This window comes from Pipistrellus hanaki (genome assembly GCF_964339955.1).
Source record: "Pipistrellus hanaki genome assembly, chromosome: 16".
In the NCBI taxonomy this organism is placed as follows: Eukaryota; Metazoa; Chordata; class Mammalia; order Chiroptera; family Vespertilionidae; genus Pipistrellus; species Pipistrellus hanaki.
In genome coordinates, this window is record NC_140518.1 from 45,627,540 (window position 1) to 45,646,818 (window position 19,279).

Below are 19,279 nucleotides of genomic sequence, written 5' to 3' on the forward strand. Positions count from 1 at the left end.
GTGGAGCCGCATACACCCGTTATGCCCCCCAGTCCTCTATCCGGACCTGGTGGGTGGTGGTCGGCTCCCCTGGGAGAGCACGGGAAGGCGGTCCGGTCAGGGTAGAGATGCTCTGGCCCGCCATCGCCTTTAAGCCAAACTCGGAGAGGCGGGAGGGGCTAAACCGGAGCGGGGCGGGATGAGCCCTGCCTTTTAGGGCTCGCTCTGAGGGAAAGGTGCCCAGGGCGCGCGCACAGGGAGTGGCAGGCGCCGCTCAGGCGCCGGACAGGCTGGCGCCCCGCGCGCCTCTTCCGGAAGGACTGATACTGGTCTCGCGCAGCGGCCCCAGCCCTCCTCACCCAGCGGCCTGAGCCATCCGGCGGTCGGCGGCCGCCGCTCCCTGTGCGCGCGCCCCGGGCACCTTTCCCTCAGAGCGTGGGGGGGCCGGCGCGCGGGGCAGGGGGTGGGGGGGGAGAGGGGAGGAATGCCGGCGCGCGGGGCGGGGCCGGCGCGCGGGGCGGGGCCGGCGCGCGGGGCGGGGCCGGCGCGCGGGGCGGGGCCGGCGCGCGGGGCGGGGCCGGCGCGCGGGGCGGGGCCGGCGCGCGGGGCCTCCCGTGAAGCCTCGCGCGGGGAAGGACCGGAACTCTGGCCGGCGGCTAGTTGATAATATGGCGGTAGGAGGTACCTGGGCGTCGCGAGGAGGCGGCGGAGCCCACGCCTGGAGGAAGGGTCTCTTTTCGGGCTAGTGCGGCGGCCGCTGCGGGCCGGAAGTCAGGGCCGATTGCTGAATGAAGGGAGCTGGGCCGTCCCCGCGACAGTCCCCCCGCGCCCTCCGCCCCGACCCTGGCCCCGCCATGTCCTTCTTCCGGCGGAAAGGTAGCTGAGGGGCGCAGGCGAAGAACCGGGCGGCCCGGGGCGGCGGTGGGCGGTGGGTCCCCTGGCCTTCTGCGGGGCAGCGAGGCCTCGGGCCTCCACGCAGACGCCGGTGCGTGCCGCGCTCTGCTCCCGGGCTGCGGGCGGGGAAGGCGGCCTTCTCGCGCGGGGTCACTGGGAAAGCGCCCGCTGGTCCGGAATTGTTTGCGGAAACGCAGACAAGTTAATGACTGTTCGCGTGAGAATCGCTGGTCGGGTGCTGTGCGTCCTGGAGTGTATGTACACTGTGGGTCAAGAAAAAGGAAATTCCTCTGGTACCTTGTTGCGGAAGTCTCCGACTTTCCAGAATACTGCGAGCTTTTTGCCTAAAAGCAACACATAATATTTTTTCAACTAGTGCTTCTTTCCAGTTTGGGATGACAGTGGTTCTTGTATAAATTCTTGCTGCTTCAGAGATAATGTCCCAGATGAAAACTGGTTTTGGAAAAAACCCTCAATCAAGTCAGGGACTTCGGTTCACCTTACAGCAAGTGTGTAACTTGTCTGTCAACTAGTAATTAGTTGTTCCCCAACAGCTTTATTCAACTATGACTATGAATTAAAGAATTCCTTTTAAGTACATACAAAGTTTGGTGAATGAATGAAAACAGTGCTGAATAAATGGAACAGTAAAGTGGTACAAGGAAGTAAGGTACCTTGTCGTTACTAGCTGTAATTAGTTTGACAGGTGTGTATTTTTGTTGTTGTTTTAAATTTTTATTGATTTCAGAGAGGAAGGGAGAGGGAGAGAGAAACATCAGTGATGAGAATCATTGATCGGCTGCCTCCTGCACGTCCCCTTCTGGGAATCAAGCCAACAACCCGAAATCAAACCCTGGGACCCTTCAGTCCCTAGGCCCATCCATGCTTTATCCACTGAGCCAACCCAGCTAGGACTGTGTGACGGTTTTGTAGTGGTTAGTTGTATTTGTCATTTATTTAGAGGGGCGTGGGGAGCATTCTATGTATAGTGAGACAAATTGCGTTTTGACAATGGACTGTTGTCTCTAGTCAGCAAATACTTAGGAATGTTTACTATTTGCCAGGCACTGTGGTAGGCCCTCAGTGTAGAGCACTGAACAAGACAGAGTCCCTGCACCCATGGAACTTTCTGTCTGCTGGAGTAGATAGTAAGTCTCTCTCTCAGTTGAGATTAGTGTTTTGAAAGTGGTATCTTGACTAAAGAAACATTTAGGTTGGGTGTTAGCGAAAGGCCTCCACAGGTGACCTTGAAATTTAGAGCTGAGGGATCAGCAGGAGGTCGCATGTAGAGGTCAGGGAATAGCATTCCAGGCATAGAAAAGCGTGTTCCAAGGTCAGGAGGAAGAAAATTTGGAGTCCTTCAAGAACATAAAGAAAGGCCATGTGGCTCAGGCTCAGAGACGTAGATGAGCTTTGTGGGCCATATTTACATTTTATTCCAAGTGCAGAGACAATATTATTTTTAAAATTTTAAAGAGGAGTGACTTGATCTTATTTTATGTTTTAAAAAGATTATTCTAGATATATTTTGGAGACTGAATGTGACGCTGAGATGGTCTTATTTATTTGGGACCCTCATCCAGTCTTTAAATACCATTTTTAAATAATACCCATATGCTGATGATTCCCAAATTTACACCTCTATGAATTCAGACTAGCCTAATTTGTTGTCAGTCCACTTTATACCAGTGCATAATAGATATTTAATTAGTAGATTATTGTTAGTTATTACTATTGATACAGATATAATAGATACATCTTTAAATTATTATCTAAAATTTAACTCCATATATAGTTCTTCTAAACCTGTTCATTTGCTTTTCTCATTTCAATAAATGTCATTTCTGGCCTTTTCATTGCTCAGGCTAAACTTTAGTACATTTTAGACCTCTCTTTCACTCCTCTATCTAAATTTATTAGCAAATCTGTTAGGTCTACCCCAGAACATACCCAAATTCAACCACTCCTCACCACCCTCGTCTAAACAGTCATCTCTATTTAGGTTGGGTGGTTAAGGAAGTCCTCTGAGAGGATGCCATTCCAATATCAGTTTAGATGTCAAGAGGAAGCTGGTTTTATGAAAATTGAGGAAGCAGCATTATTTTGCTTACAATTTGGTTTCTTTCATCCTTGACCCCTGTGGTATATTTTCAAAATATCTGTTCAGATTCCTCTAGTGAAGTGGTTCTCAACCTTTCTAATGCCACAACCCTTTAATACAGTTCTTCATGTTGTGGCGACTCCCAACCATAAAATTATTTTCGTTGCTACTTCGTAACTGTGACTTTGCTACTGTTATGAATCATAATATAAATATCTGTTTTCCGATGGTCTTAGGCGACCCTGCTAGCGGTTCTCAACCTGTGGGTCGCTGTATTAGAAAGTTGAGGACCACCGCTCTAGTGGCTTCCATAATTTAGGTCTCATTTTCTCGTTAGGATCATCTCCTGCTCTCCTCCATCACTCTCCATTTATATTGCCCTCCTTGTCAAGTGTATTCCCACCCCAGTGCCTTTGCACCTGTTTTCTCTGCTGGAAACAACTTCTCACAGATACCTACCTGTTTTGCTTCCTCATCTCTCTCAAGTTTTTGAGCAGTTGTCATCTTAGGAAAGCTCTCTTTGCCATCCTACTTAACATTGCGGTCACTGGCCCCTGCACTCCCATCCCCTTGCCTTACTTTATTTTTCCTCTATAGCATTTATCACCATCTGCTTTACTATGCATTTTATTAGAATGAAAGCTGACTTTTTTTTTTTTTTTTTTTATGACTATATCTATGTCTAGGTCAGTGCCTGGAATATAGTTAGGAATTTAGTAAATATTTGTTGGTAAGTCAATAAAAAATATCAGTTAGCAATAAGTGTTGTGCAGTGAATTTAAACTGATTTGGGAGCAGACCTGGAATAACAGTTTACATTAAAGGAACAAATGATATTTAACTAAAATCTGAATGAGGAGAGAGCAGCCTTTTTAAGATTAAAAGGAACCACATTCTAGCTAGAGAGAACTAACTAGTGCAAATGTCCTGAGGCAGGAACGAGTTCCTTGTGTTCAAGGAACAGAAAGAACTTGGAGAAGAGGGCAGTCACTTTAATAAGTGAGAGGAGAGAAGAAAAACTAGGAAAGCTTTGGACTCAGAGTTTGGGGTAAAAGGAATCAGGAATTCTCTTTTGGCTGTTGGGAGCTTGCCATAACTTTGAGACATCCATAAGCATATGTCACAGAAGCTTTTGATGTACAAGTCTGTAGTTCTGGAAGGAGGTTAGAACTCAAGGTCTGGATGTGGATTTAGAAGTACTGTGCATAAATGATAAAGACATGGAACTATATATGACCACCTAAGGGCTACATATAGTATATGAGTTAGATTGAACAGCTAAGCTACCAAAACACAGACACTAAAGACAGACCTATATTTTTCTCTTGTGTAACAGTCCAGGTTGCTGGTCATTGGGTGGCTTTGCTTCATGATCATTCAAGGATCATTTTCCTCCTGGGTTGTTATTTCTCTTTCCCTTGGATTGTGGGCTGTTTCCTCAAAGGCAGGTCATAGCCTCTTCTGTCTGTCCTTAGGTCTTCTCATCCATGGTAAGGGGAAAAGTATGAAGGAAAGAAGCTTTGGCCAGAAAATTGCACATTCCATTTTTATTCGCATTCCGTTGGTGAGATCCTAGTTATATGGTCATAGATAACTGTAAAGGCTTCTGGGAAATGAAAAATAGTGGGCCAGTTATGTGCCACACTGTAGTTAAGGGGAGAATGAATTCAGTGGCCTGGTAGCATCTTCCGCCAAAACAGGAGCCTAGGAGAAGGCTCTGAGACTTATCCAGATTTTAGGAATTGAGAAACATACACCATTGGCAAAGGAGAGATGAAAATAAAATGTCATGGGTGTAGGAGTGCAATGTCATGAAAGCTAAGGATAGATAATATTTCAAAAAGGAGAAAGTATTGTGTGGAATGTTACCTGCAAGGCCAAGATAAATAGAACTATCTACTCAATTTGATAATGTGTAAGTAAAGACTTATATAAGAGTGGTGTCAGTGGAATGGATTGAGGGAAGAATGTGAAGTGAGGAAAATAGAAGTAATTAAGAACACCTTTTCAAGAAACTTTGCAGGCAGAAGGGGATATTGGATTGAGTGTTTTTTGTTTTATTTTTAAGATAAAATATACCAGAGTATGCTGATAGGAATGACTCATTAGAGAGGGAGAGATTGATATGGAAGAGGGGGTGTAGCTCACATGAGTGAGAAGACCTATGAAGTTGGGATTAAAACTTGACTATACCAAGATTGGCTAGAATCCACTGCTGCTGGAAATGTCAGTACTGCCGCTTGTATGAGTTTAAAAATCTCAAGCAGTACTCTGTATTGTTCATAGATACATAAATGTCTTAAAGAGTGAAAATGCGGCAGAAACAATAAATATTCAATTTATGAAATTGTTTCTCTTGGGAGAACTATAATGAAATCAGGGCGATGTTACAGTTGCACCTGCAGTGTTTTATTTCTTTTAAAAGTCCTTCTGAAACAAATCTGACAATGTTAAGATTTGATAAATTGGAATATGCCTCATATTAAGGTCTTTTTTTTTATATAGTTTTAAATGTTTCTAATGAAAAGAAATACACAGGTAAGAAAAAGCTTCGTCAGTAGTACAAAATAAGGTGGCGGAAATAAACCTAAATGGATCAGTAATCACAATAAAATTAAATAGACTAAAATCCATATGGCTAAATATATAGTAAAAGTCCATGTAAGCTAAAGACTCAGTTTTGATGATATTGAAATGCATCCATAAGCCATTTACCAGAGAGACAATCGAAACATAAGGGCATAATGAAATTTAAATTTAAAATAAATGGGTAAGTTCACTAGGCCAACTCATTAGGTGACAGAGCCAAATATCAACAATATAACGATTGAAATTTCTTTTGAGAGCCAAATTTTTTAAACTTCTTCTAACGCCACTTCTTCAAAATAGACTTGCCCAGGCCGTGGTATTTTGTGGAAGAGCCACACCCAAGGGGCCAAAGAGCCACATGTGGTTCTCGAACTGCAGTTTGCTGACCACAGCACTAGACAAACGTTCACCAGAAAAAAGTTTGTGTCACAGATGAAATATTTCAAAGCATAAAGCAAAAATTTTTTGTTAGGGCAAAAAGGTCACTACAGTATAAAATGAACAGGGTACTAGGAAGATAAAATTTCTAACTACTTTGCACCTAATGTCGTCTCAAAATATATAAAGCAAAATATAAGGGAGTTACCAAGAGAAATCAACAAATTCATAATCAGAGTTAGAATTTTAGGAATGCTGTATTTTAGAATTAAATAGAGATGGACTAACCCAGACAGTAAAAATATGGATTGGATTCCTGCTATGTATGTACTGTCTATACTAATAAAAGGGTAGTATGCTAATTAGACTTGACATCTTCTGGACATCAAAACCAGCGGCAGGACAGTTGGTGGTGATCAGGTTGGCAGAGGAGGTAATTGGAGGCAAGTAGGCTAGCAGGTCAACTGGGGGGCAGTTGGGAGTAAGGCTGGTGGTGGGGCAATTGGGGGTGAGCAGGCCGACAGGAAGCCGGCCTGCAGGGTGGGGTGGGGCACAGTTGGGGCCAGCAAGCCAGCAGGAGGTGGAAGTTGGGGCATGCAGGCTAGCAGGGAGGTAGTTGGGGGTGATCAGTTCAGTGGGGGGGCGGGGCAGTTGGGGGCAAGCAGGCCAGCAGTGGGGCAGTTGGGAGCGGGCAGGCTGGCAGGCAGAGTGGTTAGGGGCAATCAGGCAGGCAGGCAGGCAGGAGAACAGTTCGGAGCTAGTGGTCCTGGATTGCAAGAGGGATTACTGACTGCTGGCAGTCAGACATCCCCTTAGGAGTCCCAAATTGGAGAGGTGCAGGCCGGGCTGAGGGACATCCTTCTCTCCCCCCTCCTCCCACTCCCTGAACAAATTTTGTGACTAGGCCACTAATTTAAATATAAAAAAGATCATAGGATGGTTAAAAGTAAAAGAATAGGAAAATACCATCATAGATACAAACAAAAAGAAAGCTAGCCTAGCCGAAACCGGTTTGACTCAGTGGATAGAGCGTCGGCCTGCGGACTCAAAAGTCCTAGGTTTGATTCCAGTCAAGGGCATGTACCTTGGTTGTGGGCACATCCCCAGTGAGGGTTCTCTCTCATCGATGTTTCTAACTCTTCCTCTCTCTTCCTCTCTGTGAAAAATCAATAAAATATATTTTAAAGAAAAAGAAAAGAAAGCTAGCCTAGCTGGTTTGGCTCAGTAGTTGAGCATTAACCTATGAACCAAGAGGTCATGATTCAATTCCCAGTCAGGACACATGCCCGTCATGGGCCCCATCCCCAGTAGGGGTTTGCAGGAGGTAGCTGATCAAGGATTCTCTCTCATCATTGATCATTGATGTTTCTCTCTCCCCCTTTCCTTTCTTTGAAATCAGTAACCACATTTTTTAAAAATGAAAGTTAGTGTAATCTTTACAATGGCACATACATGAAAAAAGAAGGAAAAATTAAGTTTGGAAGGGGAGGAGAACAAAAGAGCCATTATTTTGGGATAATATGATTGTATACATAGAAATTTAAGAAAATTGCATACCATTAGAACTCAAAAAAAGAGCTTGGCTGGGTTTTAAAAATATCCAAGTATTTAAAAATCAATCGTGATTGGCCAGCTTGGCTCAGGTTGAGCGTGGACCTATGAACCAAGAGGTGATGGTTTGATTCCTGGTCAGGGCACATGCAGGCTCAGTCCCCAGTGTGGCGTGTGCAAGAGGTAGTCAATCTATGATTCTCTCTCATTGATATTTCTCTCTCTCTCCCTCTCCCTTCTACTCTGAAATGAATAAAAATATGTTTTAAACACAATAAAACTCAATTATATCTCCCTATATTCTAGTTAAAACAAAAGACTTAAAATTTTAAGGAATTTATAAAACAGAATCTATACTAATAAAAGGGTAATATGCTAATTAGACTTGACATCTTCTGGATGTCCTTCCTGAGAAAGCTGGGCCTAGGCGAAGCCATCTGCCCCCAGTCCAGGGCTCCTGTGGCTGTGTCCTGGGTGAAGCCGCCCACCTCTGGTCCTAGCACCTGTAACTGGCCAGAGGAGAAAAGCCTTGGTCCCAGGTGAGGGGCCAAGGCAGAGGTGGTTAGGGGCAATCAGACAGGCTGGCAGGCGACTGGTTAGGAGCCAGAGGTCCCAGATTGCGAGAAGCATGTCTGACTGCTGGTTGTGGGATTGGGCCTAAAATGGCAGACATCCCCAAAGGAGTTCAGATTGGAGAGGGTGCAGGCCAGGCTGAGGGACACACACCCCTCCCCATGCACGAATTTCATGCATTGGGCCTCTAGTTGTACATAAAAGGAGAATCAAATAAATGAGGAGGTATACTATGCTCGTGGATAAAAAGATATTTTAAAAATATATATTTTATTGATTTTATACAGAGAGGAAGGAAGTGGGATAGAGAGTCAGAAACATCGATGAGAGAGAAACATCGATCAGCTGCCTCTTGCACACCCCCTACTGGGAATGTGCCTGCAACCAAGGTACATGCCCTTGACTGGAATCGAATCTGGGACCCTTCAGTCCGCAGGCTGACGCTCTATCCACTGAGCCAAACCAATTTCGGCAGATAAAAAGATTTAATACCAAAAGATGTGAACTCTCCCAACTTAATCATTAAGTTAGTGCTGTTTAAAAAGAAATTCCATTGGGAGTTTAGGATAAGAAGTTGATCATATATTAATATTGAAGATAGTTTCAAAAAAGAATAAGGTAGCCGAAACCGGTTTGGCTCAATGGATAGAGCATCAGCCTGTGGACTGAAGGGTCCCGGGTTCAATTCTGGTCAAGGGCATTACCTTGGTTGTGGGTACATCCTCAGTAGGGGATGTGCAAGAGACAGCTGATCGATGACTCTCATCGATGTTTCTAACTCTCTTATCTCTCTCCCTTCCTCTTTGTAAAAAATCAATAATATATATATATATTTTAAAAAAGAATAAGGTAGCGGACTTGGCCCTGCCAGAGGCTTATTATATAGTTTAGTAATTAAGAAAGTAGAACTGAATGCCCAGAAACAGATTGTGTATACATGGGAACTTGGTAAATAAAAAGTTCCTATTCACTGGGGACTAAATGGTGCTTGTTATTCCTCTGGCAAAATAAATAAATAATAAATGAATAAGATTCCCCGTCTCTTATTATATACATTCAGGGTTCAACAAACTTTTATGTAAAAGGACAGATAGTAAATATTTTAGGCTTTGCAGGCCATATGGTCACTGTCACACTCTCCTCTATCCTTGTAGCCATAGACAGTATATAAACAAATGAATATGGCTGTGCTAAAATAAAACTTTTTTTTTTTTTTTTTTTTAAACTGCTAGTGGCTCCCTAGCCAGTTTGGCTGGGTGGATAGAGTGTCCTGTGGACTGAAGAGTCCTGGGTTTGATTCTGACCAAGGGCACATGCCCAGGTTGAGGGCTCGATCCCCACTAGGGGGCATGCAGGAGGCAGCCAGTCATTGATTCTCTCTCATCATTGATGTTTCTATCTCTCACTATCCCTCTCTGAAATCAATAAAAATATGGTATATATTTAAAAATAACTGGCATTGGGATGGATTTGGCCCATGTGCTAAATAGTTTGCCAGTTCTTAATACACAGAAATAAATACCAAGTAAATAAGAGCCAGAATTTGAAAAAGCAGAACTTGAAATCATATAGAAGAAAATTGGGGGTGGGGGGTTTGATTTGGGCCAGGAAAGGATATTTCAAAAAATAGGTCAGGGAAATTTATTCCACATAATGTAAATTTGACGTTAAAATAAAAAAACTCATACAATAAAATATACCTAAGGTATTTGCATTGCAAACAACAAAAGATTCATATCCCGGATATGTATAGGATTTCTACAAATAATAAAAGACAACATGAATAAGCAGTCCATAAAAGAGGAAACCTGAATAGCCAATGAACATAAAAGGATGTTACATCAAAGAAAATTAAGGAAATGAATTAAAAACACCATCAGATACCATTTGGGAACTAATAAGTTGGCAAAAATTAGAAGTACCAAGGATATAAATATGAAACAGAGGTAGTGTAAATTGATATAGCTACTTTTGTAAAAAATAAAAAATAAAAAAAAATGCACATAATATGTTACCTAGCAGCTCCAATTACTAGGGATTTATCCTAGAGAATTTCTTATATATACACATAGGAAGATATGTACTAGAATGCCCATCACATCAATCTTTGTGAAAACTAGAAAGTAAAATCTAAATGTTTAACAGGAAAATGGATAGAGGCATATTTATTTAAAGGAATAAAGCAGCTAAAATGAACTAGAGCTACATGAAAACTAGAATTGCAACAATATAGACAAATGTTGATTTATTATATGAATACAAGTGTAAGATAATGTGTAGAAGAGCATAAGCATACCTCAGAGATATTGTAGGTTTGGTTTCAGACCACTGCAATAAAGCAAATATCAAAGTGAGTCACACAAATATTTTGGTTTCCTAGTGCATATAAAAGTTGAAGTGTGTAAGCAATAGCATTATGTTTAAAAAACAACGTACATACCTTAACTAAAATATACTTTATTGCTAAAAAACGCTACCCATTATCTGAGCTAGTGGAGGGTGGAGGGTCTTGCCTCTGGTGGAGTCTGCTAACTCATCAGGGTGATGGTGCCGGTACAGCAATAATGCGTTTGCCACTTTGATTGTCTCTTTTGTGAATGATTTCTCTGGAGCATGTAATGTTGTCTGATAGCATTTTACCCCCACAGAACTTCTTTCAAAATTGGAATCAGTCCTCTCAAACCGTGATACTACTATATCAAGTTTATGTAATGTTGTGAATCCTTTGTTGTCATTTAAAAAATGTTCACATCTTCATCAGGGGTAGATTCCATCTCAAGAAACCACTTCCTGCCGAAACCGGTTTGGCTCAGTGGATAGAGCGTCAGCCTGTGGACTGAAAGGTCCCAGGTTCGATTCCAGTCAAGGGCATGTACCTTGGTTGCGGGCACATCCCTGGTGGAGGGTGTGCAAGAGGCAGCTGATCAATAATTCTCTCTCATCGATGTTTCTAACTCTCTATCCCTCTCTCTTCCTCTCTGTAAAAAATCAATGAAATATATATATATATATATATATATATATATATATATATATATATATATATTTTTTTTTTTTTTTTTTTTTTTTTAAAGAAACCACTTTCTTTTCTCATTCATAAGAAGCAACTCCGATTTGTTAAAGATCTATCACAAGATTGTAACAGTTCAATCACATCTTCAGGATCCACCTGTAATTCTTGTTCTCCTGCTGTTCCCACCGCATGGGCAGTTACTTCCTCCACTGAAGTCTTGAACCCCCTCAGTATCCATGAGGGCTGGAATCACCTTCTAACTCCTGTTAAATTGCTATGTTGACCTCTTCCCATGAATCACAAATGTTCTTAATGGCATCTAGAATGGTAAATCATTCCAGACTTTTAATTTACTTTGGCAGCTATAGCCTTACAAAATGTATTTCTTAATAAGACTTGAAAGTTGAAATCGCTCCTTGATCTATGGGGTGACTGTTGTGTTAGCAGTCATGAAAACAATTAATCTCATTGTACATCTCCATGAGAGCTCTTGGGTGGCCAGGTGCATTGTCAGTGTGCAGTACAATAAAACCTTGATGTAATAGACTAATTCAGGCAATTCCATTAAAGCCAAAAGTCTTCTATATAATAAAGTAGGTTTTCTGAATGCATATGTTAAAAATTTGACATATTAGTTTTTACTTATGTAGATACATTTGTGTAATTAAGTATGTATGAGAAGTTTAATTTCACAGAAATGTTTTCTATACATATTATCGTAATTTGAAATTTATATTGAATAGGTCTAGTAAATGCTTGCATTTACTAGTCACTGTGAATAAACAAATGCATATGGCTGTGGTAAGGCTTAGCACACATCCAAACCTTGACCAGCACTCATTAAAACTGTGGCAGAGCCCTGGCCAGTTTGTTCAGTGGTTAGAGCATTGGCCCTTGGACTGAAGGGTAGCAAGTTTGATTCCTGTCAAGTGCATGTACCTTGGTTGTAGGTTCAATCCCTGGCCAGTCAGGGCATATGCATCAGGCAGCCAATCGATGTGTTTCTCTCACATTGATTGTTTCTCTCTCTGTCTCTCCCTCTCCCTTCCACTCTCTATAAATCAGTGGGGGGAAATCCTCAGATGAGTTTTAACAACAAAAAACCTGCTGCAGAAAGTCTTTACGTGGGACAACAGGACCAATTACCATACGATGCTTTGTGATCACATGCTAATTATTCCCTGAACATTATTTAAGAGCTGTGACTCTTGGATTTAAATATGTAGATTATAGTTGTAGATATGTAATGTTTATTTATGGCAGTGAAAGTACTACAGTGTTTTTTCTAACATAAGGCCTATTTGCTAAAATTTATTTAAAATTATAGTGAATTAATAACAAAACCTGTTGATTTAATTCTAAGCAAATTTTAGTTGAAAACATTTTAAAATGAACATGTTAATTTTCAAATATGACATATGGACCAGAAATTTTGTCCATTAAATTGAAGTTCGTTGAATTGAGGTCCAAAAAATTGAGGGTTTACTGAAATATATTGAAAGGAGTATTTTCTTCTGAGCAGTAGGTCTCAACAGTGAGTTTAAAATAGTAAACGATGTTATAAACAGACTAGTGGCCCAGTGCATGAAATTCTTGCACATTAAAAGGGAATTAATTAAAGGAAATATTTTAATATTGCTATTCACGTCCCCTGACCCAGCGCCGGGTGGGAAGACAGCCTCACATCCACATCCCTGGCCAAGCCCCAAGGCTGAGAGGCAGCCTCACATCCCAGGCTGGCGCAAGTCCCCACCCAATGTTGCTGCAAGTCCCCATGTGACACCCCCATCCCCCCACCCGCCTGGCACGCAGCCTCCTGCTGTTCAGTCCTCATGGTATCATGTGTGATGACCATTTGCATATTAGCCTTTTATTATGATTATGATATCTGGCTCAACTTTTTTATCATTATGTGTGATAAATCCCTGGGAATGTAATCACCCAGCCCAGGAGCCTGAGTATTTGCTACATCCTGGAACTGTCTCCAGAAATGCAGTCTGTCCCTGTACTCCGGAGCAGTGCTATCAGGGGTCTGTTTCATCACACCCTCTCCAGTGCTGAATATTGTGATTTCTTAAAAGTTCCAGGTATCTTTTCTTTGCAATTACTTGATTACCTTTGACATTAACTTTTCTCATGTATATTAGTTACTCTATTTCTTCTTTAGTTCAAGGTCTTTGCTCGGACATATTCTTCTTTGAGTAATCTTATTTTGTTTCAGTTCATGGGAAGCAATAGCAGCTTCCATGGAGGAAGGTGGGGGGCTAGAGAGGGAGGGGGGAGAGTGGTGCTGGACCAGACGTGGTTGGCAGTGGCTCCTGTTAAAGGTTAGATCGGAGGTGATGGGGTTAAGGGAGGTGTTAGGTTCTGAGACTGAAATGTTAGGATGAGGCACGCAGTCAAAGGTCACCATTGGGAGGCTGGGCCCTGGGGTCTGATGGGGAGGATGAGGGTCAGACTCAGGTTTGGTGAGGGAGGCAGGAGGGGAGTGGTCTAGCTGGAAAGGCCTGTGGGTCTGGGTGGCTCCCAGATTCAGGCGCCCAGTACTCGCCACCAGCACCAGGGCCACCGCACTGTCCAGGCCCCATGACAGCCAGATGGACCTGCAGCTTCAGCTCCAGCTGCACTGCAGGGGCTGCGGGAGGTCTCATGGCCCCAAGCCTGTACCTCCTCTCCTCTGAGCTGGGCGCCCGGCCCCTCTAGGTGACGTGACCTGGTGACATTAGCGGGGTGCGCCACACAGCCTGATGCTGCGTGGGCTGGGGGAGACTTTATGGGAGGAGGTCCTCTGTCCCCTAACCCCACCACCGCAGGCCCGGAGCCCTCATCTCTGCACATGTGGTCATCTGTAACAGGCACCCAGAGGCCGGGGTGGGGGCAGGTTTCCGCATTGTTGGAAAACCCTCGTCCCAAGAGTCCCATAGTTCTACTGTTGCCACATGACTCCATGGCCTCCGTGTTAGTGTTATGCCATTACTTTCTGATGCCAGTTTTGCACCTTAATCTCTTAAATTAACCACAAGAACAGCTTCCCTCTTCGCCCTCCTGGGGCTCACAGTTCTGTTGCATATGCTCCTTTCAAAGGGCAGTTTCTAGTTCTTGGCCATGCGGGGTGTCGCTGACTTTTCATTCTAGGTTTGCATGTGGGGCATCCTGAATTCTGTGAGGATGGTAACTGTTTACAGCAAACCTGTGAGCAGACAAATACGATCCCCATTTTACATCTACTCTCCAACTGTAGTAACATTTCCTCATGTGGGACTGGATCCTGTAAACCAATTCCCACTCTCCACTATACTGAATAAGAATGAGGATCCAGCTCACCTTTCACATGAAGAGCCAGTGAGCCAGCCTCACGTCCCTGGCCAAGGCGCCAGGCTGGTAGGCAGCCACATGTCCCAGCGGCACAAGCCCCCACCCCTTCCCTGCACACCAGCTCCTTCTGTGCACAGCCTTGTTGAACAGTCATTGCTGTGACAGAATAATGACAGTTTGCATATTACCTCTTTAATTATATAGATGTGCTATCATCTGGGCTTTGTTGTTCCATGTAGAAAGCACAGGCAGAGTAGATTAGCATAAATCTTAAATGAGCATTGGCTTTAACTTAGTCACTAGCTGCATTAGCCCCTAACAAGAGAGTCAACCTGTCCTTTGAAGCCAGGTGTTGACTTATCTCTAGCCATGAAAGTCCTAGATGGCATCTTTTTCCAATATCAGGCTACATTGAAATATGTTGTTTAGTGCAGCCACCTTCATTAATGGTCTGAGTTAGGTCTTCTGGATAACTTGCTGCTGCTTCACCTTGCACTTCTGTTATGCCTCTTTCCTTAAACCTCATGAACCAACCTCGGCTGGCTTTGAACTTTCTTCTGCAGCTTCTTCACCTCTGTCTGACACCAGTGATCAGTACTTGAAATGATTAACTTATTTTTGTCCTTGTTTGTCTTCATATACTTTCAGGTGGACTTCTTTAAAAAAAAAAAAAAAAAAAAAAAAAAAAATGATTTTTTTTAAAGAGAGGAAGGGAAATGGACAGAGAGCTAGAAACATTGATGAGAAACATCGACCAGCTGCCTCCTGCACACCCCCTACCAGGGATGTGCCCGCAACCAAGGTACATGCCCTTGATCAGAATCGAACCTGGGACCTTTCAGTCCGCAGGCCAACCTCTATCCACTGAGCCAAAACAGTTTTGGTGCATGTGGACTTCTTGAAGGCAGGACTATCTTTTTTGAGCCAGGCAAGTACCTGGTACTAACAGGCACTCAAATATTTGTTGATGGGTTGATTTATCAGATACTATGAGAGCTAGCTTTTTCCTCCTAGTAGCCTTTAATGTTTAAGAGCACAGAGAAATGAGTACATTTTGGGGTTTATTTAATAGGCTTTTCATGATGAGGTTAAAGAAAATTTAGTGTTGGAAAAACACAAGAAAATAAGGAGGTTGAAAATAGTCTTATGTTAGATTCTGTAAGAGTTCACACTTGGCCTAGGCTGCCATGCACCTTCCTTTCTTGGAAATATTGGTAGCATTTCTGCAGCAGAATTCCCACTGTTTTGTATGATAGAAACAAATTGTTAAACCTTGAGTATTAGAAGTTTAAAGTGTTTTTAAGTTTGGAATGTTTGTATTTGATGCTGTCTGGGGGAATACACAATAAATAAGATATGATGTACAACCAAAGAACCCTTTTTAAAAATTTTTTTTATTGATTTCGGAGAGGAAGGAAGAGCAAGGGGGGGGGGGGGGAGAGAAACATCAATGATAAGAGAGAATCATTGATTGGCTGCCTCCTACAGGCCCCCTACTAGGGATTGAGCCCACAACCTGATCATATGCCCAAGTACTTTTCCATAATCACATGGCTAAGAGGCGGCAGAGTCGGAAGTTGGGCTCACATGTTCTGACATTGTCTCTCCATAGCATACTCAGTGTCCTTGACTGAATGCTGTCCAAAGGTCACTTCCTTAGAGAATCTCCCCTGATGTGTGCCCTGCTCCTTGTCCCCTGACCCCAGGCAGTTAGTCCCTCCATGTAGAATTTTGAATACTTGTCTGTTATAATAAAGCTCATCTAATTTTTACAGTGTATAGAATGTATCTTTTTTATTGTAAAGGTTGGTCATGAAGCTCTTTTTTCTTTTAGTGAAAGGCAAAGAACAAGATAAGACTTCAGATACCAAGTCAGTTAAAGGTGAGTTCAGCAATATTCCATTGTATTAAAAAGGGATGTGCTTTGCATTCATGAGTTCTTCAGTCCTGTTATTCTCTCCCTTCATTTGCCATTCATCATTTCTGCCCTTTTTAAGAATTATTTGTGATTGATTTATTTTCCTGTTTAACTTTTATATACCCCAACACCTACCATATAATAGGTTTTCACTAAGCATCTGTTGGCTCTTCTAGTGATTACAGTGAATCAGTGCCTTCCTTTAATCACACATTTGAGTGTTCCCTAAAAGTGATTAGTTTAGTTTATTGTAAAACGGCAAAAAGTAAAAAATGCTCTTAACTGAGTGAAAGCACTCCTTGGTTTTCTGTTTGTCCACCAGTGTGGATGGTAACAGTCTTCACTTCATTACTTTGGATGAATGGCCTTAACTTAAACTTATTCTGAGTACTTTATTAGAATCAGTATATTACCCCTGTTTATAAGACATTCTTAGGTTATACTCTTTTCTGTAATTTTGACTGATTTAATTCTTTCAATGTACAAATATTATAATAAGAAAATTAAAATGGAAATTATTTCCATAGCCATTACACATAAATTTTATAAATAGAATTTATTTACATAAAATCTGTGGGTTGCCACTTATTTAGATTTTTTTTCAATTGTTTATTTGTTGTGTGACTAGCATTGAGTATTAACTCCATATGCTCAATTTGCCGGAGACTAATAATAACTTAGTAAGAGATTTGTAAGATATTTTCCTGGTTATTTTGATTATTTAAAGCCAGTTGAATTCCATGTTAGTGACTGCCCTCTAATTTGATTAGCTTTGATGGAGGCTAAAAGCCCTTAGCAAGCAGAGGCTTGTGACGACTAGATTTGATTGTAGTAGGAAGGAGAGATTGTGATGGCTCAAGCATATTAGTCTTGTACACTAACAGTATAACTTTGGAAGTCATGTAACTTCCTTTAGATTCTCATTTGCAGGTTAAGAGGGTTGGCTTACCTAACTTCTACATTTGTACCAGGCTAAAACAAAGTTCCATGCTTGTATCTATTTATGACTATATATAATCTGTGCTTAGCATTCCTGACATAATTTAAAAAAAAATTTGAAGACAGCCTCATTGCATAATTCTCTCAACTCTTATTGAATAATTGATAAATATAGATACCTGGAAACAGGTGTGAACATTCATGTTTTTATCTGCTTTATTCTATAAACACATCTCAAGGAGTAATACCCTGTTTCCCCGAAAATAAGACATTGTCTTATATTCATTTTTGCTCCCAAAGATGCTCTAGGTCTTATTTTCAGGGCTTGTCTTATTTTTCCATGAAGAAGAATAGGGTATACATTTACTGTTAAATGAAAACAAAGGGAATTTATTACCTGTATATGGTACGGGGTAGTACTGTCGTTGTCAACACAAACCAAATTGTGAATCCTACAGTGGCAAGAATTTACTCAATGACAATCATGTCAACATCTTCTGGAACATCATTATAACAATCCAATTCCTGAATTTCCTGGTGAATTTCTGGTGACTCCATTTCTTTCAGAATCAGTGGACCAAATCTCTCATGGTTAGCCAGGGGGGGGCGCTTATTTTCGGGGGATGCCTTATATTTCACTCAGAAGGAAACCTGTAAGTAGGTCTTATTTTCGGAGGATGTCTTATTTTCGGGGAAACACGGTAGGTTAAATTACAGCACTATGTACTTTGTCTTTCATAAGAACTACGGTATTACCAAGTATTACTCAGATCCTGTGTCTGGGAGCTACTAGTATTTACTGAGATAGAAAGCACCTGTCTATTGACTGCTCAGTAAAATAAGTGGTGTTGCCCAGCCAGTGTTGCTCAGTGGTTGAATGTCGACCCATAAATCAGGAGGTCATGGTTCGATTCTCGGTCAGGGCACATGATCTCGCTGTGTGCTCGATTTTCAGTAGGGAATATTCTGGGAATTAAGCCTGCAGCCCAGTCATATGCTCTGACCAGGAATCGAACTGGGATGTTCAACCACTGAGCCATGCCTGTGGGCAAAATATTTAATTTTTAAAGTTCTCTTAAAGCCCTCTTTTGAGAAAACAGAGGGCTTTAAGAAACTTAAGATGTTTTGAGAAATTATAAAATTTTAATTTTTAACAATTTTTTGAAAAATTATAGCCTCAAATCCTGTATATTCCCCACAAAAAAGCACTAAAAATCATGCATTGCTGGAGGCTGCAGGACCAAGTCATATTGCAATCAATGCCATTTCTGCCAACATGGACTCCTTTTCAAGTAGCAGGACGGCAACACTCAAGAAGCAGCCAAGCCACATGGAGGCCGCTCATTTTGGTGACTTGGGTAAGTGACCATCACTTTTTATTAAACTTACAATAGGAGGAGGGCATTCAGTATAATATGTGAATTCCTGCCAAAGGATACTGAACTATATAATTTAAAAATGTATACAAATTAAAATAATAGCTGTAAGTGTAATGGAAGCACTGTGTTTTGTTTCTATAAATACAAAATATAAAGGACACGCAATAAAAAAATGGCCATGTCCAGAAGAAGAAATACATTTGATCTGACTGTGTGAAAAAGATGCCTCATTTCACTGATACTCAGGGAAATGAAAATTAAAATAGGTAAAATTTTTTAAGTAAATAAATATTTAAAGTTTGATAATTTGTTAATGTAGATGCAAAAAAATAGCCACTTCTTTTTAGTGGAAGTGCAAATTGGTGAAGATTTTTTAAAAGACAATTTGTAAGTATCAAAATATATACAATCTAGTCCTTGGTATGCTCACGTGTATGCACAAAGGTGTATACATAAATATGTTTAAGGCTACTCATTGCAGTATTGTTTGTGATAGGGAAGAATTAGGAACAAATATAAATAACCTTTGATAGAGAAATAGTCAAATTTTGATATAACCGTATTCTGGAATACTTTATAGCCATTTAAAGTCTGAAAAAGACATGGAGAAATGTCTGATACGTTAAAGTGAAAAAGCAGCTTACATAGCA

General features: G+C 41.6%; 1 protein-coding gene across 4 annotated transcripts in view; it reads left to right on the forward strand.

Moving 5' to 3' along the window:
• Nucleotides 1-577: 577 nt before the first annotated feature.
• AKAP10 (A-kinase anchoring protein 10) overlaps nucleotides 578-19,279 on the forward strand; it is an 80,199-nt gene continuing 61,497 nt past the window's right edge. The window contains exons 1-3 of one of the 4 annotated variants that reach the window (XM_084861428.1): nucleotides 578-855; nucleotides 16,228-16,275; nucleotides 18,426-18,608. In XM_084861428.1, coding sequence (XP_084717554.1) covers nucleotides 768-855; nucleotides 16,228-16,275; nucleotides 18,426-18,608 — 319 coding nt within the window. In that variant the 5' untranslated portion in view covers nucleotides 578-767. Of the gene's footprint in view, nucleotides 856-15,104; nucleotides 15,322-16,227; nucleotides 16,276-18,425; nucleotides 18,609-19,279 lie in introns of those variants that run through there. The other 3 variants (XR_014792946.1, XM_084861429.1, XM_084861430.1) reach the window with 3 other exon arrangements.